Source organism: Lycorma delicatula, chromosome 4, assembly GCF_047948215.1.
Source record: "Lycorma delicatula isolate Av1 chromosome 4, ASM4794821v1, whole genome shotgun sequence".
NCBI classification, from domain to species: domain Eukaryota; kingdom Metazoa; phylum Arthropoda; class Insecta; order Hemiptera; family Fulgoridae; genus Lycorma; species Lycorma delicatula.
Window position 1 is genome coordinate 89759769 of NC_134458.1, and position 27455 is coordinate 89787223.

The window sequence follows — 27455 nt, forward strand, 5'->3', positions numbered from 1 at the left end:
CTGAAAAACATTATCCATTCAGTTAAAACATTAAGATGAAAGTTTAGTTACCTTTTGTTTCGACAGTAAACGTATTTGCTTTGTTCACAATGCCTCTGTCAAGTCCTGGTCCAAATGCTCTGCACTTGCTGGGGTCACATCCTCTTCTTACATTTACAACAAATGGTGAACCAGGAATCGGAAGACCATCATATAGAATATCAATAGTATGTCGACCTAAAATGAAAAAGTTGTATCAAAAAATGAAATTATTACAAAACAAAAAATAAAATACATTGCAGTCTAGAGTAAATATTACAAAGAACTTTAACTTTTAAAAAATGCATATAAATGACCTTTCACTGTAGTGTAGAAAATAATGTTTTAACATGTAGATGTTCTTATGAAGGTAAGGCATCCAATGAAGGATGCCACCCACCAATTACAGTGGCCAACAAGATTTTTGTCTCACGAGTACCAGTAGGTGTACTTAATACAGTATTTTATCCTGTTTTCTAATATATAGTTGGAATTTCTCCATCACCTACAGTTTTTTGTTATTTTATTTTTTTTAAATATTTTAAAACGTTTTTTCGTCCATTTGTCTATTGTCAAGTAAAAGCTCCTAGAGCATTGTAAATATGATGGAACCAAATGAGCTAACTCAAAGATTAGTGTTGCTACTGTTGTGCAGGTTCAGATGTACACATGTACATACGTGATCTAGTGTAGCACACATTCATCAGAACGATGCCAGTTATGAGATAGTAGTGAACCAGTAAACACATCATTGTGAGTCTTTTATGTATCTGAATTATTGTGTATTCGTATTTACAACTTTATTTCTTTTAATTAGATGTTAGTTACAAAATGCCTAAGTTTGTTTAAATCATCCTAACAATTTTTGTTATGTATGTGGTGAAGTGACACTCAAGTACCAAAGGTGAAACCTTACTCCAATAGTAAAAAAGTGTTGTGAACTTTATTTTGGGTGTAAAGTCGGGGGACCAAACAAGGGCCTGGAACCCACATATCTATTATTTATCATGTTCTAGGCTTCTCACTGCATGGAAAAATGGCACACGCCACATGCCATTTACTATCCCTATGATTTGGAAAGAACCCAAAGATCACTCTTCTGACTGTTATTTCTGCTTAATAAATATTAAAGGGATTACGTCAAAATCAAAACATACAGTGGTGTACCCTAACTTGCAATCTGCAATAAGACCAGTTCCACACTGGAAAGAATTGCCCATACTAAAGCCTCCAGAGCATGTGACATTAGATGAAGTGAGCTCAGAGTCTGATGGAAGTAAGGAAGAAAAAGAAACAGATTCTGGTGATACATCTTTTGAACAAAGCAGTTCATCTGAGCCTCATTTACTGACTCAAGAAAAACTTAACGATCTCATATGAGATTTAAAATTATTCAAAAAACAGTCTGAAATGCTTGCTTCCCAGCTAAAAGGATGGAATCTTCTTCAAAAGAATACAAAGATATGTAGTTATCATAATCATTATTCTGAATTTAAAGACTATTTTTCTGAAGAAAATGGCTTAGTGTTTTATAATGACATTTCTCCTCTTATGGAGACACTTTGTAATGAACATAAACCAACAGAATGGCACTTGTTCACTGATTTCTCTAGAGTTAGTTTAAAAGTTGTGTTTCTGCATAATGGCAATAAATTCCCATAGTATCTGCGGCTAACTCTGCTAGTATGAAAGAAACATATGAAAACTTTAAATTTATATTGGAAAAGCTTCAATATCCAGTTTATGAATGGAATATTTGTGGTGATTTGAAGGTAATTGCACTTATTCTTGGTCTGCAGCTTGGTTACACAAAGTACTGCTGTTTTTTGTGTAAATGGGATAGTACGGACAGAAAAAAACATTTCCTTAGAAAAAAATGGCCTAAACGCGAATCACTCATTCCTGACCAGAAAGATGTGAAACATGACCCATTGTGTAAGCTTAAAAATGTGTATCTACCTACGTTACACATCAAACTAAGATTAATGAAGAATTTTGTCAAGGACATGGACAATACTCATGGTTTCATGTACTTAAAACAGAAGTTTCCTAAAATTAGTGATGTAAAAATTAAAGGAGGAATATTTGTGGGTCCACAAATATGACCACTAATGCATGATGAAAAGTTTGAGGAACTATCGAATCCACCAGAGAGAACAGCTTGGCAAGCATTCAAAAATGTTACTCAGAGTTTTTTAGGAAATCGAAAGGAGGAAAATTACAGTGATACTGTCAATGATCTTTTAACATCTTATAAAAATTTGGGTTATAATATGTCCGTAAGGGCACACTTCCTGCACTTGCACCTAGATTTCTTCCCAGAAAATCTTGGCACAGTGAGCAATGAGCATGAGGAACACTTTCATTAGATTTCAGCTATGGAAAAGATGTATCAAGGCAAATGGAATCCTAATATGCTGGCCGATTATTGTTGGACCATCAAGAGGAATGCTCCACAGGCGAAATATAGCAGAAAATCATCATTTCTTACTTTCTAGATGAGTCAAATATTTGAATATTGTGTAGTTAAGAATGCAAAAAGTATTAAAATGTTTGAAATTATAGATGCCTATCTCTCAGAAACCTTGTGTAATGGGAAAAAGTCGATATCAGATTTAAATTCAATAGAAAAAATACTATTAGAATCACATATTTTCCTTCCTAGAGATAAAACAAAATTATTTTTTGTTGCCCAATGTTAATACTTAATTAATTATGAAGAGTTAGGAAATCTACAATTTTTGACATGAGTTGAGTAAAAAGAGTAACAAAGGAGGGTAAGTGAGAATAACTAAAAAAAAGGAAGATTCTAACATAATTTTTCATATGAATTTAGATTATAAAAGAACTCAGTCCCCACAGATTTATTTTTATTAGATAATCCGTTGAAAGAACAACAAATTTTTCATTGTTTTTCTTGAAGGAGATAAATTTTAAACATTTGATAACTTTAAATATGGTAATTCCAAACAAAACAATTTTAACGGCAAACCAAGACAAATTTACACTGAATGGACACTTGCATCATAACACTTTCAGAAATTCTTCTGACCTTCCAAGGACACCAAGAAGTTGACAAATATAATAAATTGATTTAACACACATAACAAAATGAATTTATCAAAATATTGTAACAAATACATAGATCACTTCCTCATGTCCCTATGCATGTGTAAATTGTATGGCCACAGCAAATAAAAATCACCTTGCACGCCTTATCTAACATAAATAAAATATTCAAAAATAACAAACTTAAAACAACAGAAAATTTGACTTTTCTCTCCATGTAAAGAAAAGTGTTATTAAAACACAAAATTAATGGATGTTTTTTTTTCTTTAAAAAACATAATTATTTTCCTCTACAATGAATGACAGAATAAATATGATTTTATAAAAATTAGCAATAAAAACACTTTAGAAAGAAACTTATTCAACAATCACACAAATAAATCTTTGCAAATAAAAATTGTCATGTATACAAAGTTACATATTTTTATGGTTTCTCTTGAACCCTTATGATGACAGTAGAAATTTCAGAAAAAAATTTGTTACTCATTTAATGGTGGTTTTGAAAAGTTGTAATAACAACTTTGAATCTTTTCTATTAAAAGGCAGCATTTTTAAAATTATATAAATAATGTAAACATACCTTTTGCTTCAATCAAAAATGTTTTTATGTACATCAGAGTATGCAGTTAATTAAATAATATTGTGAATATTACTCTAATTAAATGCGTTATGTAAACAATAAAACATTAAAACTAAAAAGAGAAAGGTGATTGAAATAAATTTGAAATTTTGATTTAAAAAAATAAAAAATAATGAAATCAAAAGTAAAGTAAAAACAGTAAACAATAATTCATGCTAACAAATGCATTGCTGAACTTGTACTAATATATTCTAAGAAATCCAATGAAAAGGCAATCTAACACTTACATTTACAGAAAATACTGCCAATTAATGGTAAAGATTCTCAGTGTTTTTTAAATACCTAATTTCATTAATTTACTCTTTTTTATCTATTTCATTCTATTATTTAAATGTAGACAAACCTAACAATAGACTGGTTATATTATTCAGTTAAGTTCACCCTTTTAGAAAACCGTGAACATTAACTAATTTTTATAACTGTTAAAAAATTCACTTAATATAGTAGGACCAATACCTTCTTCAAATGGTGTATAACTGATTCGGTATGTTCCATCAGCAAGTGGAGTAATATGGTTTTCTGTGAGAGACCCAGATGGATTGGTTATAGTACATGTCACTTTACGATCTTCTGCTTTTCCAATTGCACCAGAATCCACTACAAAATCTGTTGGTGAGTCTACATAGACACCTGTAAAAGAAGAACTTAATAATGTAAAATACATAAAAAAATTAACTATTTTATTTATTTTATTTCATTTGATTATATTATTTTAGACTAGAACCTAAATGTACCCCCTACAGTAAAATAGTATTTTTTCTGTAACTGCAAATTCTGATAATAAACATTATCAGAGATCATACTGACTTCAGGTGTTTTTCACTTCTTGAAAAATTTTATATTAAATTGGAGTAATTATGACTTTCTCATAGTTTAACTCACTGATTATGACAATTAAATTTTGTTATTACATTTATATATCCTCAGTTCACTTATTTCAGCAGTTTTTTGTCATTAATAGATTCCAGTGACATGCAGTGAAACTGTACTCAACATTGTTTAAGTCTGTGAACTATGGGAACTAGATTATTAAATGAGGCTTCAGCTATTGAAATTTTATTCTTATTCCACATCCTTCAATTATCAGGATGCTACTCCTTGAGACAGTCTAGGATTTATACAACCATTAGTTGTAAAGGGATGTAATTTATTACCTTATCTAAAATCTTTTAATGTAATTGTCTGTAAGTTATTTCTGGGTTAAGAGTTACAACTGAGTTATTGATTGCTTCCCTTTCCATGTGATATTTGAAAGATCAAGGCTAAACTGTCCAAGCTATTTTAACACCATCAATTTCTTATTTCTATTACCTGCCTTGGTTAGTACTTCAATTCTAATTTATAAGACATCCTGGATCCTGGTATGAGCCATAAAATAGCTACTATACTATTACTATTCTTAACAAATAAGGGATGCAGCTATCTACTTTCCCTGGTTAAATAAAGCTGTACACCTGATATCCTCTTCAATTTTAGGTTACTATATAATTAATGTACACATTCATATGCTCAGCACAGCATGGAAAAGCCACATTTCACATTTAACAGTCTATTACAAGCAAATTGTAACATTACAGTCTTACTGTATAATATTACAACCTTTTTCATTCTCTTTGGGAATTGTTCCACAGTTTAAGAAATGATGAGTTAATAAAAATATTTAATATGATCATGAAGACAGACTTCCCTTACAAAAATCAGGAAAAACTTTATTTAATTGTAACAATTTTACAGTATATGTGGTTTACAGCCATAGGTAATATATATTACTATAATATTTTTCCAGTACTTTCCTTTACTATGTCTGCAGTCTGGTAACTACCTCATATTATGGAACAAAGTTACAAGATTTTCTATGCATACATATAAGAATATTAATAAACAGTATTTAATAATGAATATTCATAACTGATTGCTATGCCTCAATACAATTAAAATATTCACATTTAAATAAAAAAACTTCAAAAATTATTTTTAAAAAACCAAACAAAAAAACCACTCCATGCAATGTTCAGATAAACAACTGAAATGAATAATGTTTAAATATATCAGGATCAACAAATATTAATACTTACAACACTAAAAAGAATTACTTAATGTATAATAACAAACAAAAGCATGCATGACTGTTGCTGGTCAGCATAGTTAGTGCTAACTATTCAAATTAAATCCACTTACTTTTTGGCAACCATATAAAAAATTGAATATTTCAAACTTAAAAATTATACTTTTACTTTATAAACTACATGCAAACATTTTTTCTTTATATTAAAACAGACAAGCAATTTCAATAAATGGGCCTAATGAGCCAAGTTAAAAAAAAAGTTAACTATAGTGTTTTTCCAAGATGAAGAAATTTTAGATGAGAAATAAAATTAAGAGAAAGCTATGATACTTAAAAAAATTTGTTCAATGATGAGATCTACTTCTACATACTGAGACCAAAAGCAGAGGTTTCCCTATTTTTCATAATTTTATTGACCTCAATAATGATTAAATCATATTTGCAAGTAATTTCACCAAATTACCTCTATATTTTCAGTTTTTAAATATGAAAATTAAGCTTGATGCTTGCACCACTAAAAATGATTTGATTGCAATATTTTAACTAAAATGTTCTTAAAATTTTGATAATGTAATTTTGCAACATTTGTTGCCAGAAATAGAACAGTAAATTGAAAATAAATAATAGAAACAAGAACAGTAACAATTCTCTGGAACAAAATTTGATTTTATTCTGATAATTGAAAAATAGATAATAGTTTGCAGCCATAGATAATAGATATCACTGCATATGTCTGTTAGCTATTAGACTACACAATTTTAAAACTTCTTTGCTTCTTCCGCAGAGAAAACACTATAGTCTTATAATACATTTTGAAATGTAGTTGTATATATTATAGAATGACCTTACTATTGTAATTTTAGTATATCACATTAATAAATCACTACAATTATAATTATTAATAACTATTTTAAAACCAAGGTCCTAATTTTTTTTTTCAAATTAATTCTTTATATTCATAAGAAATAATTATAGAAAAATTATATATAAAAAGAAAACTGAGGTAAAGTAAAAAAATAAATGTTGGTTATTAAGTAAAATAATCATTTTAACATGTAATATTGTCTTTTAAAAACAAATCTTTATTTTTTAATTACAGAATAATCACTTTATCACATAAGTAACATTTTCCAAGGATTTAAACTGCTTCATAAATCATTAAATTACATACTTTTACAGTTTCAAGCACAGAAATCCAAGTTAAAGACTACTTTAATTAATCTGACCACTAATAATTTTTTTTTATTTAAAAATTTATTCATCAGTCTTTTTCAAAATTATCTAGAAACTGCACTTCCATAAGATCTTTTCAGAGGTAACTGTACAGCTTCTTCAATGGAATTAAAAATTAGTAGTTGTTAATAGTTCTCTAGAATTGATTATAAAATGTATTTTATAAATAGTTGAATAATAAAAAAAACCTTTCTAAAATTAAAAAAAACTGTCAGAACTCTTTCTAAAATTCCTAACAAATTCAATAAATAAACCAACAATCTTTTATTTTGATCAATATATAATAATACATTATACAGATCACTTCATTATAATATAGATAATAAATATAAAAACATACATTATAAATAAAAAATAAATATGATTAAAATCCAGTTTATTACCTAAATATAAACACATGAAATAATGTTAATGTAAATACATTAAACATGAAAAATTTTACAAAATAATTCACATTACAGAAGGCACTATTGAAAATAATTTTAAGGACATATTTACGATATATGCTCATTAACAGGATCCAGAGTTGTTTTTTTTTTCAATTAGTATTACAGTAGCACCTCCCATATCCGACCTCTCCATAACTGACTGACACCTGACACACTACAGTACTGCATGTATGTGCATGCTTAAACTTGTCTGTGTGTTGAATCACCAAAACATATTATTGCATCATATTGGGAGAAGTGCATACTGTACTACTGTACAGTCTTATGTACCTACAGGGAATAAAAATTCATTTTAATTTAAGCAGCATAGTATAACAGTCTGTGTTTATCCATTACTGCACAAGCATATTGATAGTGATGCTGTTATCGTGAATTTTGTGAGCAGGCTATTGAATCTTTGTTAGTTTTTATTGTGTGTTCACTAATGGCTGCTCAAAAACAAAAATGTGTAGTGTGTTCATTGTAACAGAAGCTTCAAGTGCTTGAACAACTTGATAAGAATGAGTCTTTGCAAAACTTTTCTTTAGAATTGGGAGTCGGCATAACCACAATTAATGATTGGAGAAAAACAGAAAGGCCCTCGAAGCACATACATTGACCGTTGAAGAAGACATTACAAAACCGAAAAATGCTGAAAAAGCCTAAAACGAAATTCTTACAGAATGCATTGTCGCTTTGGTTCTGCCAAGAATGCCGAAAACGAGCTCCTTTATCTGGACCCATTATTAAAAAAAGCAAAGGTTCTGTACAAGAAACTGGAGGGAAAAGATGAAAAATTCACAGCAAGTGAGGGATAGCTTCACAGATGGAAGAAGCACCATGGAATTTGACAAGTTGTTATTGTTGGAGAAAAATTATCAGCTGATAATACCACTGCAAATGAATCTGTGGTAAAATTGAAAAAGCTAGTTGAAGATAACTATCTGAAACCCGACCAGCTGTACAATATTTGATGAGACAGGGTTAAATTATAAAATGCTCCCGAAAAGAACTCTTGCACCAAAATTTTAAATCTTACTGATACCAAGTAGGCAAAGGATAAATTAAAACTGCTCTATGCAGCAACACCAGTGGAAGTCATAAGTTGCTGTTATTTGTTATTGGGAAGTCCAATAGCCTAGAACGTTTAAGAATCTAAAGTTATCTTCATTGTCTGTTTATTATCATAACCAGGATTCCACCTGAATTGACTGCAATCTTTTTAAGAACTAGTTTTACAGTGAATTTATACTGTTAGTTGAAAAGAGTTTAAAATCAAAAAATTCTCCACTAAAAGCTCTTCTTTTAGATGGCACACCAAGTCACCCAAATGAAAATGATTACAAAAAGAAGTAATTAAAGCAATATTTCTACCAGCTCATGTCACATGGCTAAAAAAAAAGTACAATCGAAAATATATTGGATCCATTCTTGAAAAAACAGAGGAGAGTCATATAACCTTTTTTCAAGCAATGAAAGAAATAAATACTAAAGATGCGACTTAAATGGTTACAGAAGCCTGGAAAGAAATGTCTGAAACAACATTAAAAAAGTCATGGGTGAAACTGTGGCCAAGTATGGAACCAGAAATCACTATTTTCACAAAAAATGAAGTCAATGATGATGAAATAGTAGTCCAAGATCTACAAGATGATATAAAGCCTGATATTGAATGCTGCGACATAATAGAATGGCTTGCTGAATGTGTCGTTGATGAGGCTAGCACTAATGAAGTACTGAATGACAATCAGATAATTACTACAACTGTGCAACAAGATTCAAACGATGACAATGACAAAGCAAGACAATGACGATGAAGATGCCTCTATTACCAAGGTTTCTCACACAGACACCAAGCATGCATTCAAAATTGCTTTATGGTATTTAGAATAGCACCGAATTCAGCGCCTACAGATATTTTATGAGTGAAGAAGTGGAAAGATGTAACAGTCAAGTCCAGGATGTCGGCTTTAAAACAAAAAAATTAAACACTTTCTGTTTATAGTAAATCTGTTTTGATGTACAGTTATTTTTTCATTATGCTAATTGGCCATAATTGAGAAAAAGAGTTTAATACGTAATGTTTTTTTTTTAAATCATTGTACATTAATACACTACTGTACAGTATATGTACTGTATTTCAAATTTTATTATGAATTTTTTTATTTAAAAAAAGCTACATGTTTTATATTGTTGCATCAGTGCAGTATTGTGAGTTTGTTGTTTATCTCTTCCATAGTAATCAAATATTTCCCTCATTATTAAAAATGACTACAGAAGCATAATAAAGCCCCTTTATCATAAGCCAGAATATTTTGTTGAATTATACAAAAACAGTTCCATAGTCTGGTTTGATTGGGGTGAATACTACATTTTTTAAGCGTAAGTGGCTATTCTTTTTAGCAAAAATTGCTAAAAGGATTCCATAATACTGGGTGATTTTAACATTATTTTCTAAATGATTTTAACCTTATGTGTGTTATTTCTACCCTTACATTACCTTATGTTAGCTTACATTACCTTACATTTCTATCTCCTTGCCAACTAAAATCACAGATATCTCTGGCACCTACACTGACAATTTTTTACAAATTTACCTGGAGATAATAACAGAAATTTTTATACAGATTACAATATTTCAATTGAAGAAGCATCTGAGATAAATATTTCTTTTATTTTTTTAAAAGAGTGATCAATAAAAGACTCATTTAAAAAACTTCTTTTAAAGGAATTAGAGATTTAATAACAAAATGCTTTATTTGAAAACACTAAGCTTGTCATCATTATTAAATATTTATTATATCTATGTACTTCCCTAACTAAAAAATAATATCATCTCTTTGGGCTCCTTTAAGAAGCCAGAATGAGTTTTCACGATACAAAATTAGCTGTCAGATCACTGTTTAGCAGCAATCAATATGAGTTATGTACACCAACATTTAATAAATAAAAAATTCTAACTCATCTATTAAAAAAAAAGAATAAGAATCATTTACTCCTAAAATACACCAAAATATACCACAGTCAAATCAGATAGCATAACTATTTTTAAGGAATGCAATGCAATACCTCAGTGTATTAGGAAGGTCTTACTATGCTTCTATTGCCATTTTTAATAATTTACTGACCTGTTACACTACCTGTTACTGACCTGTATTTTATTGATGATTTTATGCAATATTAACTAGAAAAGAAATCCTGAAAATTCTAAACCTTTGTTTAACATGAACAATATGCCCACAAATAATTTTCTTCTAATTTTTTTTACACTTACTTTATTTTATAAGTATTATAAATATAAGTATTTTAAAGTATCATCAAATATTTACTTTACTATCATTTAAAATGTACAATTTTTAAGTATTATTACAGATTTTAATCACTTTCATTATTAATATTATTTTTTAAATTATGTATTTTGTGATGTTGTTGTGATTAAGGTTTTGCAGCGGTTTTCCTTTATCCATCCGGGAAAAAGCTGAGCAGTTCCTTTTTTTATCTGTGGAACAACACACCTACCCATTCTTGAAATGATCTGTATTATTTATATGAACTATTCAAAATAAATAATTATTACTTATGATTTATGTTGTGTAATTCATTATTTATTAAATTTTGTAATACTAGATAAGTAAGCACAACACAGTCACACCTCATGTTTTGCTGATGAAAAAAATATTAACTAATGTGCCAGCAATTTATAATAAATATTACATTACACTCAAATTTATTAAAAAAAAAAATCTTTCTTCACATACAAGTGCATATAAAGAAACGTGCATGCACTCATGTACACACACACGTACGCACAACACACAGATGCTAATGCTTATACACGATTCATATAACATAGAAACACCACATAACACTAAATTTAAAATAGAATTCATAATATAATCAACATAACCTAACAACGAATTAAAATAAGCAAAATGTGCAAGATTTTATTTAGATTCATTATAGTTCTCGAATTAATTAAAATAATTAATTGCATTTATATTAGAAACAAAATCTGTACACTATAATTTATTATCACCCCTTTATTTGAAAGGCTTTACAAAAGAAATGGTTGCATTCATTGTTATTTTTAATATATTCAAAATTAGTTCCTGTAACCACTATTTTTTTTTTCTTGAATCAATAATTAGAATTTAGTAATTATAAATAATGATTACTTCACAAAAGTTGGGACATTTATACTCAAACTTACATAGTTTATTTTTTTATTTTGCGATTCTCAAAAATTATTTTGAAATAAGTTAACTTATCTCTACGTAATAAAGCAACTTTACAAAGAAGTTTCTTGACAGTTTTTTGTTGGTAGGAAAAAATTAAGCAATTTTAAGTACATTAAGTTACCAACATAATATAAATGATGCTGTGTTAAATAAATACAAAAATTGAGATAAAAATAATTAAAAAATCCTAACAGAGAGATAAAAACTTAACATATATGCTTACTGAAATAATAAATAAAATCAGTAATTATATAAAAAATTTGCCATGAGTTTGCTGGAAAATGCAGTATTAATAAACAGAAACAAAGATTACAAAAGCTTTTTTCTACAAAGATAAATTATGACTATAAGATGTAAAAAAGCTGTAAAATGCTGAGCTATTTGAGTTTTTATAAAGAAATATTTTACACAAAGCACTATTCTGCAGCAATTAAAATGAAATTTTAGACATGAATGGTATCAAACAGAACTTTCAGTTTATATCTAACCATTAGAATGTACAAAAATTACATTATTCTGAAGAAGTATACTTGATATTAAGGTTAATAATACAAATTATCATTTTACATAAAAAAAGAATACTAGAATTATAATAATAATAATTTATAGTATCAAAACTAATAACATAATCAATTGGTTTCAATGTCAGTGTATCAAGAAAGAATGTATATTTTACTTGCAGTAGAGAAGTGAAAGAACTAGTAACCATGAGATGTGCAAACATCCTTTTATGTTAATTTGTTCTTCTGATCATCATTATTCTATAATCCATACGATGTGGCCTTATATAAGAAAGAAATGAAATCAGTTCAATGCAATTTTCAATAAGTAAATACTGAACAAGGCATAGTTGATTACAAAGTAATTCATCATTGGTTCTATCAGTTTGAAAATAAGAAAATATAAGTGCACAGAAATCTATATATAGATCAAAATTATCTGAAAACCATACTGAGAACATTATTCATAAAATTAGTTTATTTAGTAAGAATTTTGAATTGGGTACTGTAGACAGCAATGAGTATTGTATAAAATGAGGTGAATAATAATTTAAAATTAGATGCCTGTTAACTTTAGATTAGATTAGAGATCAAACAAGAAGATATCACACAGGAATGTCATATTTGCATATTTGATGCTCAATAAATCAATGACAGGGAAAGTTGTTTCATGATGAATTTTTCCAGTAGATAAATTAAATTTCACAATAATAATTATTAATTTAAACTCATGAGGTGGATAATGTATGGAAAAGATAGTTTTTGCATTTGTGATGGTAATGTCATGCCATGATTGAGCAAACACGCCAGGCGACTGAATATCATTTCTACATTTGCAGATCTACATATGGAGCACATAAAGGTACAAATAAAATGTTACAATTCTGAATATTTCAACAACAGTACTAATTTAATACATTTAATTGTTCTAAAATAGCATTTTTTTTTTAATTAAGGTATTTTTAACAGCGCTTTTATTATTAATTAAATAGGCAAAAAATCAGAAAATTACCAAAAACTTTCAAAAATATACTTTTTTCTATCTTCAAGCAGTTATTTCAGGCACAGAATGCTCAATATTATAAGTAAATACATTTTTATAAATGTTTTATTTTATAAACAATATTAAATGAATATTCACATAAAATTAATAAAGAATTAACACAAGTGCAAACTGACAACACAAAAAAAAACATGGAAAAAACACACATACAAATGTGATTTACCATGAAGTTGTATTCCGTTTCCAGATGCTTTGATTCGTTTAACATTTGCCTCAGGATGGATGATAGCTTGAAATGGAGAACCAGGTATGTGCATATCATTAAAAGTAATGTTGATACTATAATCTCCCACTTCAGTCGGTAGATATGCAACTGAACAAGTACCATCTCCATTGTCTCTACAGTTTATAGCAGCTTCACACGGACCTTCAACAGTGACTCCCAAACCACCTTGTCCGGCACTTCGAGTGTCAATCATAAACTCAGCAGGACGGCCAATCACACCTCTTTCCAGACCAGGACCACTTGCTCTCACTCTATTAGCATCACTTCCATGTAGACATGTCAATCTATACGGTGTTGGTGATACGGGTTCCCCTCCGAATGATATACTTAGAAGATATTCTCCCAGTTCTGTCGGCGTGAAGTTGACAAGGAATCCTTCATGGGTAGGAATGACGTGTGCCTTCACCTTATTACCAGATGGACTCGTTATGGCAACTGCGAAGTCTGCTTTCCCAGCACCCTGGGTGATAACGCGGAACTGTTGTAGACTGTTCACTGGGGCAGCTGCACCCGCCCACAATCATCAACCACCAAACATAAATCTCATGTATCCAGGAATCAATGAAAACTGACAAGCAATCAATGTAAGCCTATAAGGAAATACTTGAAGCAACTCAGTACTGTGCATCAGATTTGAAATTTTTTAGTTTTACTTCAAATGTGTTAATCCACATTTTTTAATGACTTGCTCTTTAGTGACTTATAATCATGTCACAAGCTACTCATAACAGTGAAAAAGACAATTTCAGTTATTAAAAAATCATTAGCACATCACTCAATTAATTTAAACGACTTTAGTATATTTTTTATTTAATGTAGACAGTACGTTACAACTTACTGTATATATTTAATTCACCCTATGAATATTATATAAAAATTTTAAAACATGACTATGAATTATTAAAACATTTTATAGATATAAAATAATGAAAGATCTCTGGAGAATTAATTTAAACATTTTAGTTATATGTTTCAAGTAGATTAAACAAAATTAATAAATTGCTGTTACAGATTGCTTGTTATTAAAAGTTCTTATAATCAGGATGATTAAATCTATAAAACAGGAAAAATAATTTTAAAACATGATGTCAATACTCACAATTTTTTTCTGATAAATCTCTTAAGTATGAAAATAATAAATAAGAAAATTATTGCATATTTAGAACCTAGTGTTTCTTAAATATATTTTTGAAATTGATGAATTAATAATTCATCAACAGGGAGAATTTAATGATGCAGTATGATGGGCAAGAATATAAATAAATAACCATGTTTATATAATATAATAAACATTTATGTATATAATAATTTATGTAAACTAATTTTGTTTGACAAGTTTTCTGTTTTTTGTAATTAAAGGACAGGAAGCTTTTTGATATCCAAAAATAATTTCTTGGGTACGGTGTCAGTTATAATTATATTTTATAAAAGATTTCATAGCCATTTTTCCTGTACTATTAATCAAAAGATAAGAAGAATGGCATTTATAAGAAAGCAATATACTACTTGTCATATAAACTAATAAAAGCTCGTTATTACAGCATCTACCAGTTCTTTACTAACAAACATGTTTTAGTCTGGTGTTGAGCATTTTCATTATTCATTGAAAAAGCTCAAAATTTTATATTAAAATAAGTTTTATTTCCAAAAACTTTTCTTTATTATATGAAACTTAATATAAATCTCACAATACTTCATATTTTATGTATTTTAGCACTGCTGATAACACATTGAATCCTTCCTTTGCTATTTGCTAATGATTTGTAACTCTAATCTCGTAGGAAAAAATATTAAATAAAACCTACTTCATGTTATACAAGAAAACCTATTTTTTGTAAAATTCACTACTTTTTTACATTATTACTGAAGTCCATATGTCAAGAGTGGTGGTTACTTGTTTAAACTCCGGTTATTCACCACCTAATGCTCCTGGTACACTCAGTTCTATTGCACAGAAAATTAATGGATAGAAGTTATTACTTTTGCAAACTTTTCAAATGCTGCAATGGTTTTTTATTAACCCTTCTGCTGCTATAATGGAACTGATACATTTAAGTTTATAGTAATGTTCTCTGGAAGAGTATTATTAATGTAAATATATCTTTTGAGATTTATTCAATGTATATGCCTGTAAATTTTCAAATAGCCAATAACATTTATCATACTCTATTTACTATATGAGCTACTCAACATGTTAATTTTTAATAGTTAAAAATAACTTAGGATAATAACTCTGCAATAATCAGAGAAGTGTTGGAAACTATCAAACAGTTAGATTAAACTGTTGTTTCTCAGAAAAAAACAAACTGTTGTTTCACTTTGGTACAAAGTGTTTTTTTCTGCTCAACAGTAATACTATATAGCAAACACATTGAATCACTAAACAGAGCTGTCAGTTCACTCTAATGAACGTTAAGTTAACAACAACAGATAAAGTGAATAAACTGTTTGCTGATAACAGGTCATTTGCCCAATAAACTGCTGTTGTCTTATCAATATTAAATACATTGTAAGCTAACTTCAAAGATCGAATAGTTTCAAAAACCAAATAAATCTTATTCATGAAAATACCGTAATATTAAAGTACAGAATAAAAGGGTCATAAAACTGTCAAATCTTGTGATAAAATTGATACAAATATTATTTGCTGGCATCAACTGAACATCCTGCTGCCTATGCCAATATATTGAGAAAAATATTAAAGTGAATCCTCCTGTTGTTTTTAAACACAAAAAAACAAGCAATGTAATGGAAAAATGAGTCATGAACATTAACAGATTAATAATCCAACCTGTTTTTTCCCAACAGTTTGTACAAAAGGGTTTTTCTTCAGTTTGTTTTCATGTGGCAGAAACAACAGAAACACCCACCTCTAGTAATAATGCATAAAAGTAAATGATGAGTCAATATGTTTGTAATGCTTTAATTTAATTTGTTTGTAAGCAATTTATTACAGTCATCATTAGTATACATTATCATCAGATAATAAAAATTAAAATTTGATACAGCCTATGTTTTACTGCAGCAGTTTCTTTATAAGCAGGATGAGTCTAACATTGAAAATTGTAAAGAATTACTTTTTGTTTCACATAATATTTTGTAAAACAATTGTAAAATAAATTTGAAAAATACAAAAAATTAATTACATGAAATTTTGTTCGGTACATTTTTCAAGGATTATAGCAGGGGTAAAATATCACTACTGGTCTATTAATATATATTTGTCTACATCGTTTGCCTGGTGTTTTTTCTATCTTATTTTGATGGTTATTTATCTATCGATTAGCTATTTTAACAAATTCATTGTGAATGCATTTGCTTTATTAGCTTTTAGTGTAGCCTATCAATAAACTAATTAGTTTAGGCCAGAGATATCGAAATGTTTTTTATTTTAACAGCAAAAGGGTTAAATCAAGATTTATACAGAGTATTTCAGAAATAATCGGCATAAATCAAACCCATTATTTTTTTATATGCAATAGCTTTAAAAATTCTGAAATTTTTAAAAAATATTTTACTAGTACAGTAGATCCCTGATTTATGATTGTTTGGATCTATGATCCTTGCTAAAAAAAAACTCTTTAGTTTACTAAATATCGCATAAAAATAAGGAATATTTAATACTGAATATTTATGTATCCTGAAAAGTACTAGTGCAATACCTTGTTTTTATTTCCTCAAATAAAAAATTCACACCCTTCCTTCTGACTGAATGCTCTTGCATTCCAATACTTTTTAAACACTACTCTTTCAGTATGTTTTACATCCTTATCCACAACATAACATAATTGTATTTTTACAGTGGAGATTAAGATTTTAAAATATCTATTTTCTTATGTTCCTCACCCCACTTAGTAAAAATTTCTCACACTATTTACCTCAACATATTATTCAAAGATTTCTGTTACCTTGTTTTTTTATATGTTGTTAAGTGCAGTTATTATTTTATACATTTAGATTATTAATTTTCATCAAATAACTGATATAATTAAAATAAGGGACATATCTTTATAGGCAAGAAAATTTTTATTGATATAAAAAATCAATAAAAAAAATTAAATCAAAAATCTCTTCAAAAAATCAAAGGAAGGTACTTAAAAAAAAAACACAAAATTTTATAACTTAGATAATCACATATGGAACTGAATGAAATAACTAAATGATATAAATGATCACATTTAACTGTAAGAATTACACAAGAACTAATTTTTGAAAGCATTAAGTAGTGTTTCACAGATGCTGTCATAGAAAATAAAAACTAAAAATTTTCTTACAGGAAATAGAAAGAAATTTTAACTGAATAAATTAAATATTAAACACAATTATCAGTATACTTTTTGATAAGGCAAATTTTTTTCAAAGGCACTGTCAATATTTCCATCACTAAGTAGCAAACAAAGTGCAACTGAAAAAGCGTTCTGTGTTATCAACGGGTGATTTGATAGATTTAGATGAGTTGGATTAAACAATATTAAAACACTAGATGAAGCTGCAAGTGCTGATGTTTGATCTAATGAAGGTTATCCTAATACGATGCTTAAAGGAAGAGAGGAAAGGAAATACTCAACTCATTTGTTGTTCTTGCCAAAGAAACAGGCTTCAAATGGAAATTTATGTCATTCAGGATGTACTAATACTTTGCCCAGAAAAAAATATGCCTGTTATCAATTTTATAAAAAACTGCATGTGACCAAGTTTTTATATAATACAAAATTTTATTAAATAATTATTTTTAAAATGAAAAATTATTATTTTATTTTTATTTTTATAGAACCTGGATCTATTAAAATTCTGTTATTTGATTTCATCTAAAAAAAATTCAAGGTAGGAGGATCTTCTTTTGGTAGTTGAATCTCTGTAGTATGTCTGTGTGATTGCATAAGAGTTCAACCTACAACAATCCAAATTACAACCTCTTTTCAAGAACCAGCTCGGTCATTAAATCAGGGTCTACTGTGGTACTGCTTTAACTGAAAAGGGAAAGATGGTCATGAACTAAGGTAATTCTATTCTTAAGGTTTTTTCATAGGGTAAATACAGTTGGTAAACCTTTTCTTGATATCAATGGTTCCATATAAAATACCTAATGTTTCATTATGTGGAGACCATTTCCAGTTTGAGTCATTGTTAAAACAATCTTTTTTAATTTTACATTTAATGGTAGAAATTTAAGCTCAATGTTCGTAAAAACTGAATATTTTACATTCTTATTGTAAGAAGTTAATTAAACTAATCAATGTAGTTTTGGAATTACATGTGTTGCTTAAACTGGAGTAACTTTTTCCAAAAATAAGTCTGCATAGAAAATGTTAATAAGTCAAAATATAACAAACAAGCGAAATAGAACTGAAAAGAGAATGTGACAAGAAAACAGCAGTGTGAGCCATAAATCACTGCTTGCATAAAAGCCAAAGGAAAAGTTGTTTGAACACAAACCAAAAAGAAAATTAGTTGATATGTATATATAAATATATATTATTGAAAATTGTAATATAATTTAAAAAGATTCTGAACTCTAAAATATTAATGAATAAAAAAAAACAGTCAAAAAATAAAATTAAAAAAGATTTTTTTAATATGTTTACAAAAAAATCCTATTTTTTAAAGATTTAATTGTGCCTCAAAACATTATGTCGCCTATTCATTAACAAATTTTTATCCACGTACACAGAAGAAACAGGAACTAATTACAATAAAGCAGGGATCAACTGCACATTTTTTTTAATTGTTATTGTTTTTGAAAAAAGAAATAAAAATTAAACAAATTTTATTGAAATATATAATTTTTTCCTTTTTTTATTTTATTCTGATGTCCCAATATTTAACCATACTTAACTGCATGCTAATAATATGCCGCAAATTTTATTTACTCTATTTAATCTTTTTCTGTTGCAAATTGTCCATACAATTCAGAACCATTGAACAGTTATTTTAATATAAAATCAAGGCAATAAACATTAAAATCTATTTTTTTTAACAAAAATCTCTACCTTTAAAAACTACGCAACTACAATTGTTTTTTTTAAAAATCTCACGTACATATTATGTTTTCTAAAACTTTCACTAGAACACTATAGACCAATACACAGGGCTATTTATTTATATATGAATGAAATAAGTATAAAATAAATATGTCAAACAAAAATTTAGCTAACTTTCCGTAATTATGTCAATGTATGGCATGATATGCAATCTACAGGAAAACTACTTCCCAAGATTATTTGTACTGCAGCATTTTTATTTCTTTACTATCATTACTTTTTTTTTATTATACTATTATCATTATCAGCCGCAAAACTGCTCTAGAGGATGAAGGGATCTGTGTAAGATTCACATATATTCAGAGTATTTTTTTAAAAGATGAAACACAGAATATTCAACAATTTCAAAATTAAAAGACAATATAACAGAATATGGAATGAAAATAGATGTTAGAAAAAGAAAATTAATAAAGAACAGTAGAGACAATATGCCAGTAAGTATTGATACTCAAAATGAAAGAATTGAGAAGTAAATATTTCAGAGGCTTAGATATGATGGTTAGAAGAAACAATATCCTGTTTTATGGTTCTGAAACATGGACTCTAAGAAAAAGAGAAGAAAAGACTGGAAGAATTTGAAATTTTGGATATACAGGAAGTTGGAGAACATTAAACAGACAAAGTGAAAATGAAAAGTTAATAGAGAATGTAATGAGAACAGAAAATTAATCAGAATAATTCTGAATAGAAAAGTTAAATGGCTGGTTAAACATATACTGTAAGAGGAGAGCTGATCAAAACAGTGGTAGAAGGATCAGTAAATGTTAAAAAAGAGATACTTGAAGTGAATAAAAATCAGAGATGATCTATAAGGAAATGAAAACTATCAGGATCTTAAAAGATCAGCTGAAAATGGAGACGAATGGAAATGGACATTGTGCAAGTATGTATAACAAAATAACAGTATTGTCAGTAATGTTTCCATAATTAACTGATGTAGTTTTTATTTCATCACATTTTTGCTGCAAATTGTCACAGGTATGAAATATACCCAAAGGAAATTGTAACCTTAGAAGTAAATTTTAAGCTTATAAAGTATTTTGATAGGAAGATCAAGAGGCTTAACCTCAAATTTAAAAAAAATTATTTGATCTTTTTCTGTATTTTTTTTAATTTTCTAAATTACTTTGTAGTATAACCACAGAACATTTCTATGCCAAAATAAACTATATCATTGCTTATCCAAGAATTCAATCTTGAACTTTCCCATTCTGAGAAAAACAGATTCCTTGAACATTTGGTAATTACATTTTAGCTATGCATCAGCTCATTTCTTTAGGTACATAAGAATACAAAACTTCTGCATTTAAAGCTTTTTTTACTAATATCTGGATCAAAATGTCAAAAAAATATTTTGTGTGAAAATATGTTAAGTAAAGACTGACTTAATAATTTTAATAATTTTTAACCGAGTAAAATCCTTTGTTTTTAATTAATTCTTCAAGAAAAAATTATACCCAAAGTAAACATTTACTTCATAATATTTTAAAAATAACAAGCATTTAGACTGCTTTTAGAAAAACAAATTAATCTAGCTATTTCTGTTACAAAAATGTGTAAATAACAACGACTTACTTGGTTCAAGGCCATCAACTTTTATCTTGGAGACATCAACATGAGGTTGAACTGGAACCCTAAGTGGAGATTGCGGAACCGGTAGACCACCATAATGTACATTAACTGTGTAGTTTCCTGGAGTGGGAGCACAGTAGTCCACTGTATATGTGTTGTCTTCATTATCTGTTAACTGGAATGGAATTTGGGTACCTTTATCATTACTTATGAGGATTTCAGCTTCTCCTGTTAACAATAAAAATATATTTTTACACAATAATCATAATTAGTACCATTGTTTACATTGCACAAATGGTTTAGTATAATATTTGGAACAATAAACACATAAGTGAGCTAAAGACATTCAAAAGATAAAGCAGTTTTAAGCAATTTGAACAATCCTAATGAAAACCAAGAAAAATAAATGGCAACATATTTCCAAAACTTGTCATAAGGTTATAAATATTATAGATATTTACTATACTAAAATTACTTCTGCACAACCAGAAGAAGTACCTTATAAACTGGGATGAAATAAATAAATCTTTATTCTGATGGGTACATAAAAAATACATTATATAACTCATTCAATGTAAGATAAATCATAAATATAAAATCAAATTATAAGATAAAAGATAGATGTTGAAAGTTCATATTAATTATTTAAATACGAATGTATGAAATAATATTAAGGTATACACTTTAAATCAAAAAAATTACTGCATAATAATTCACAATTCAGAAACTGCTACTGAAAATTATTCTGACCACATATTTACCTACACATTGATTGGGATGCAAATAAAGCACGTTTATAAGATAAAGATAATTGCTTGTAATATAAAACAAATTAATTAACATAGTTTGTATTTTATTCAATATGATCAAAATACAACAGTTTACAATAAAATAGAAATACTTGTCATTTTCACAAATAAAAAAAGAAGAAAATTTTAACAAACTGGAAACAGGAACTTCTAGCTCCATCAGCAAAGTTGAGTTTTAAAAAATCACAAGAAAATGGAAAAACATTATCAATAATTTATAGGCAAGCTTATACCATAAATATATATATATATATATTAATTATTAACTACTGTAAGAGTGGTAGAGTGGTGTACTGTGAGAGTACATAAAACAAATATTAAAAAACTTAAAAATGAGAAAACATAAAATATTATTAATAAACAAAAAATCTGTATGAACAACACAACTTTACTGCCTTTACTGGAATGGTGTAAAATATACATTTTGTGTACAGACTGATGATGTGGGATCTCGCGAAAGTTGACTATTGGTATTAGTTTTTTTAGGTTTTATCTGTTACTGTGTTCTGGTGGTTAAGTTATTAATAATGAATTTAATTAACACAGTGTTCAATATATTGATGAATTATTTGTGATGGAATACCCATCGCATAAAATTCTGCAGTTCAATCATCAGATCAAGCTATTATTTACTTATTTTATTTTGCTATAATTTTAGTAATATCTTTTTTGCTTTACTAACATTAAATTTTTAGATTTATTTCACCATTTTACATTTTTTAACATTTACTATCTACATGATTAATTTACTTTGAACAAAGATATTATATTTAAAATACTACATAACTAACTTCATAGTCTAATATGCATAAATTCACTGAAAGTAAAGTCAAATTTTAGTAAAGTACTGAAAACCAGGAGTAAAATGAATTTATAGTATAATGAGAGTAAAATTTCGGAATTACCTTGCACTGACAAGTGCACAGTCAAATAATTATATTTATACCTTTTACATAGTTTTAGAAATGCCATCTAATAACAGAAAAGATCACAAATTAGTCCCTCAAGTTTATTGTAACTGATATTCTATGTATTCTAAAGAAATCATTATCCAGCTTTTTACCTAAAGAAAACATTACATATCTAAGGAAACCTCAGGGGTGTAAAATACATTGTGATTGAAATTTGAAATACCTTGTCCAGCATCACGACAATCAATGTTGAAATGCGTTGGCGTGTTAGATTTAACCCCCTTTTCTACACCAGGTCCAAATATCTGTACTCTTGATGGATTTAATGGCTGAGATACAAATACTCTATATGGACTTTTACTAGTTGCAACTCCACCATAATTTACCTGAAAATTTTCAACATTATAATTAAAATAAGACATTCTACCTTTAAATGTAACCAAAAAACTTGTAGAAAAAATTCTTTCATAAATATAGTAATGAAACTTAATTTTAGTAACCATGATGTACAGTTATAATATTCATGTGGAAACTAAATAAGTGTTGCGATAAGTAACAAAAATATAATTAAAATATATTAACATTTTAAATGCCATAAGATCACTGAAGGACTTGCCTAGTGCTTTAATTTTTTTTTTTTTTGAGAAAATACTCTAATTTTTTGTAATTGCTTTCACTATCAAGGTGAATTATTTGTAGATTTTAATATGAAATTCTATACAATAATAATAATAATTCTATATAATAATAAGTGTTTTCTGGACATCTTAATAAAGCAAATTAGACTATTTTAAGGATGAAAAGCTGAGACCCTGATGGGATTTTGTAGCCTTAACAAGACAACATTTTTTTACACTGTTTAATCTTTATAAAGTTTGAGACACCATATTGGGTTTCAGTGACCAAAGACTGAATGTATAAATATTGTAAAGCTATAAACAAATCACTTTTTTCTGTATTAAATAAAGAAATAAATTGGTTAAAAAAGTTAAAAAAAAATAAAAATCAATTTTCTCCCTATCTGTTATTTATTATTCAATAAACAACTTGTCAAAATTATAATTTTCTATCTTAAGTAGTAAAAAAATAATATTTAATGAAATTCACAATTCACTTTTAGAAAATACAAGCAGGTTGCAAATTGAACAGACAGAATAAAAAGATTACTTACAGCAAATAGGTTAATATGGATTAATGACAAACACAGTTTACAACAGATTGAATAATATTTTTTTCAAGAATCATAATGATTTTATTTGTATAATGTTCATGAATTCAATCAAATTGATTTTGCACATACATAACCCAAAAAAAATAAAAATTTCAAAACATTTTTAAGCAGAGAAAAAATGTTACATGTATTATCTAATATTTTACATGATACATGTAAAATTTGTCTTAAATTTGTAAATCTAATTTTAGATGTATCATACTTTTAATGCATGATATATGATGAAAAAAAGAAACCGCAAACACAAATAAATGAATTCTAATTGAGTGGTATTATGTTACTTTTTTAATACTTTCTCAGATTTCAAATAACTATGATAATATAAATTTGTTTAAAAGATGGTTAAAGACGCTTTCATCTTGATGGAAGTGTCTTTAATTTATTTCATAACCATATCTTTTCCTTCTATAAAAGATAAAACATGAAATATTTTCATGAATGCACCTTAAAAAGTAAAAGTAAATGCACCTGTAAAAGTAGATTTATGATTTTTATATGTTTGTTTTTAATATTCTTCCAAATAACATAATAACATAAAAAGATATTATAACTACGGTTAACATACAGTAGTAGTACAAAACCAACAAGAATCCTATTGTGAAAAATAATTTCAAATTAAGCTGAATTTATTTGTAAAAGTAAATTAAGAAATATGATTATTATCGATATGTAAACAGCAAAATAAATATAATTACTTGTTTCTTATTTTGGGGATATGTCAAGAAAAATAATATTAATTCCTACGTTAATACAAAATAAAACCAAGCTAACAGCAGTATAACAGCAAAACAAGATAAACAACATAATGTGAAAAAACTATTAATTTTATGGTTGAATAAAGAAATATAAGGCATTTGTAAATAATGTAAGAGAATTATTACAACATGCTATTGGAAATATAAAGCAATACTCAAGACAGTTTACACTAATTATAAACATCAAGAAATTTGCATATCCTACACTGCCAAAAAATATTATCACGAGTGCTACTGATTGTTTATTACTGTTGAATTATGAATTTCAAACAAACAAAAAATTAGCATCTGTTAAAATTTTGAATAATAGCCAATAAACATCAAGTCATAAGAAACATGAAAGAGATGAATGTTTACGAGTGTGCATGCTTCACTTGTGCAATTATTCTTCATTGCGGTATTACAAATATTAAACATAAGAAGAAAGAATATTAAACATAACAACTGAATTGTATAAAATAAAAAACTGTTTAAAGTAGTCAATCATTATGTCCAGGGCAAACAGAAAATAACCACTTTTGGATTAGCATCTCTAACCACGTACCTGAATATGTGGTGTTCAATCGTCTTTAATTTTGATTTAGCCTATAGCTGGGTGTTAAATCTTTATCTCCAATTATTATTCTCAAATAACTATAAATGGAGTAAGTTAGCATTGTCAGTACCCATCCAGTCATTACTAATGTTAAGTAGGCAAACATGTAAATATATTTACATGCTTTCAAAATATATTTATATTTATATTTAATTTGCTTTGCTTTCATGCAATATCAGTGAAAAATGCATTTTTAGCTACTTACAGTAAAACCATTCAATTTTAATCTACAGGCAAACCTTGCTATGAAAGATTGTGTTACTTGTTTCCCAACAAAAATGAGAAACATTGTATAATAATTATTATATAATTATTAATATACTATTATTTTTTAATGTAAATATATTTTAATAATGGTTTCTTCTATCATTTTAAATCCAGAGAGACTAGCTCAAAATTTATTTAAAATTTTGATAATATGATTTTGAAATATTTTAGAGATTTTTTGAAATTTTTTAAAAGACAGATTTTCTAATAAATTGTACAGGGATGTAAAGCCAAATTGAATTAGTATATATATTTATCCCAATAATAAAAACTTGGATATTGGATATGGCATATACTTATAGTATTGCTGATGAGTTAATTCATTCAGAGGTAAATTGCAAAACAATCTTTCTGAAAGAGAGGATGGAGACAAAATTCGAAATGTTTTATATGAAAGTAGTTTAAATTTTTTGTTTTAAATTTTATTTATTGAAATTGTTTATTGAAGTTCATTCTTAGCAAGTAAATAATAAAAAAAATTACCAGAAATCCATGACTCCCATTCTCCAGTTCAAAATTAAGCAAAAAAAAAAACAATATTATTAAAGCTGTTTAAAATTTTCTCTTACTTTAATGTATTCAAATGAAAAACAACAAAAAAGTTTCATTAACAACCCCATTTTAAAATTAAAAAATAAAACTTCTATAAAATTTGTTAGTAATCTTTTCAATTTTTAACTTCTTTAGTAAATGTTCTTAGATATAATCGTACTTTGCTAGATGCATTCACCACAAGTAAATAACAAAAAATATTTCTACTAGAGTGCAGTTGGAGCTCAGTTAAAATTAAAAAAAAAAAATGATTTAAAATATTTAAGAAAGTTTTTGGTAAAATACACAGTAAGTGAAAAAATGCCAAATAATTACACCTATAGCTATGGTCATTTTTAAGATAAAGTGTACACTAAAAATTTGGTTAAAATCAATTTGGTGTTCATGGATGATGTTCAAAGCAAAATACCTATATAAAACAATATAATGCATTAATTTGCTTTGCTTTCATCTGAAATGCAATATCAGTGAAAAATGCATTTTTAGCTACTTACAGTAAAACCATTCAATTTTAATCTACAGGCACACCTTGCTATGAAAGATTATGTTACTTGTTTCCTAACAAACATGAGAAACAATAAAAATTTTTATTCTGATATTTACAGAACAGAGAACCCAATTACAACAAATAAAACATTAAAAGTAAATTTTGACTATTTCCTAAATTTTACTTGTTTGAACCAAATAGAGTTATCTTTAATAGAACAAGTTTCAATCAGTGACAGAGCATATATCAACATATAAAAAGTGAAACTGTCAATTTTGACAACTTCAGATGCAACAGTTCCTCAGTTTTTATTACTAGTAAAAAACAAATAGACATAGCCTACTTTCTGACTTATATATGATTATATAAATGGGATTTTTAGAGGCTGGAAATGAAGAAATTTGGAAAAATATTTTCATTTGCAATGAAAAAGTTGTCGTTTAATTACAACCAGATAATTTTTAATGTTCTGATGAAGTAGTGTATGAATTTTTCATTGTTATACAATAATTAAATTAAATTAAATATTCTGCCATATAACTGAAGGAAAACAAAACCAAAATGTAATAAAAAAATGTGGAACCTAAAACTGATCTGAATTTAACAGTTAATTCTTCATTTATTTTTAAAGTTAAATATTAATAAAACATTCATTAGTATTTTATCAAAATGCATCCTAGTAACAAAAATTAAATTAATAGAAAATTTGAAATAATGTACCCTATCACTTATTTATTCTTTAATTATTATTATTA

At 27.3% G+C, this 27455-nt stretch overlaps 1 protein-coding gene across 4 annotated transcripts in view; it reads right to left on the reverse strand.

Moving 5' to 3' along the window:
- The window catches only part of cher (filamin A protein cher), a 570661-nt gene that overhangs the window by 255310 nt on the left and 287896 nt on the right, over positions 1–27455 (reverse strand). For 2 of the 4 annotated variants that reach the window (XM_075363565.1, XM_075363564.1), the window contains 5 exons: positions 23037–23199; positions 21097–21321; positions 13418–13984; positions 4184–4357; positions 52–216 (listed from right to left, as the gene is read on the reverse strand). In XM_075363565.1, coding sequence (XP_075219680.1) covers positions 52–216; positions 4184–4357; positions 13418–13984; positions 21097–21321; positions 23037–23199 — 1294 coding nt within the window. The remainder of the gene's footprint in view (positions 1–51; positions 217–4183; positions 4358–13417; positions 13985–21096; positions 21322–23036; positions 23200–27455) is intronic. The other 2 variants (XM_075363574.1, XM_075363566.1) reach the window with 1 other exon arrangement.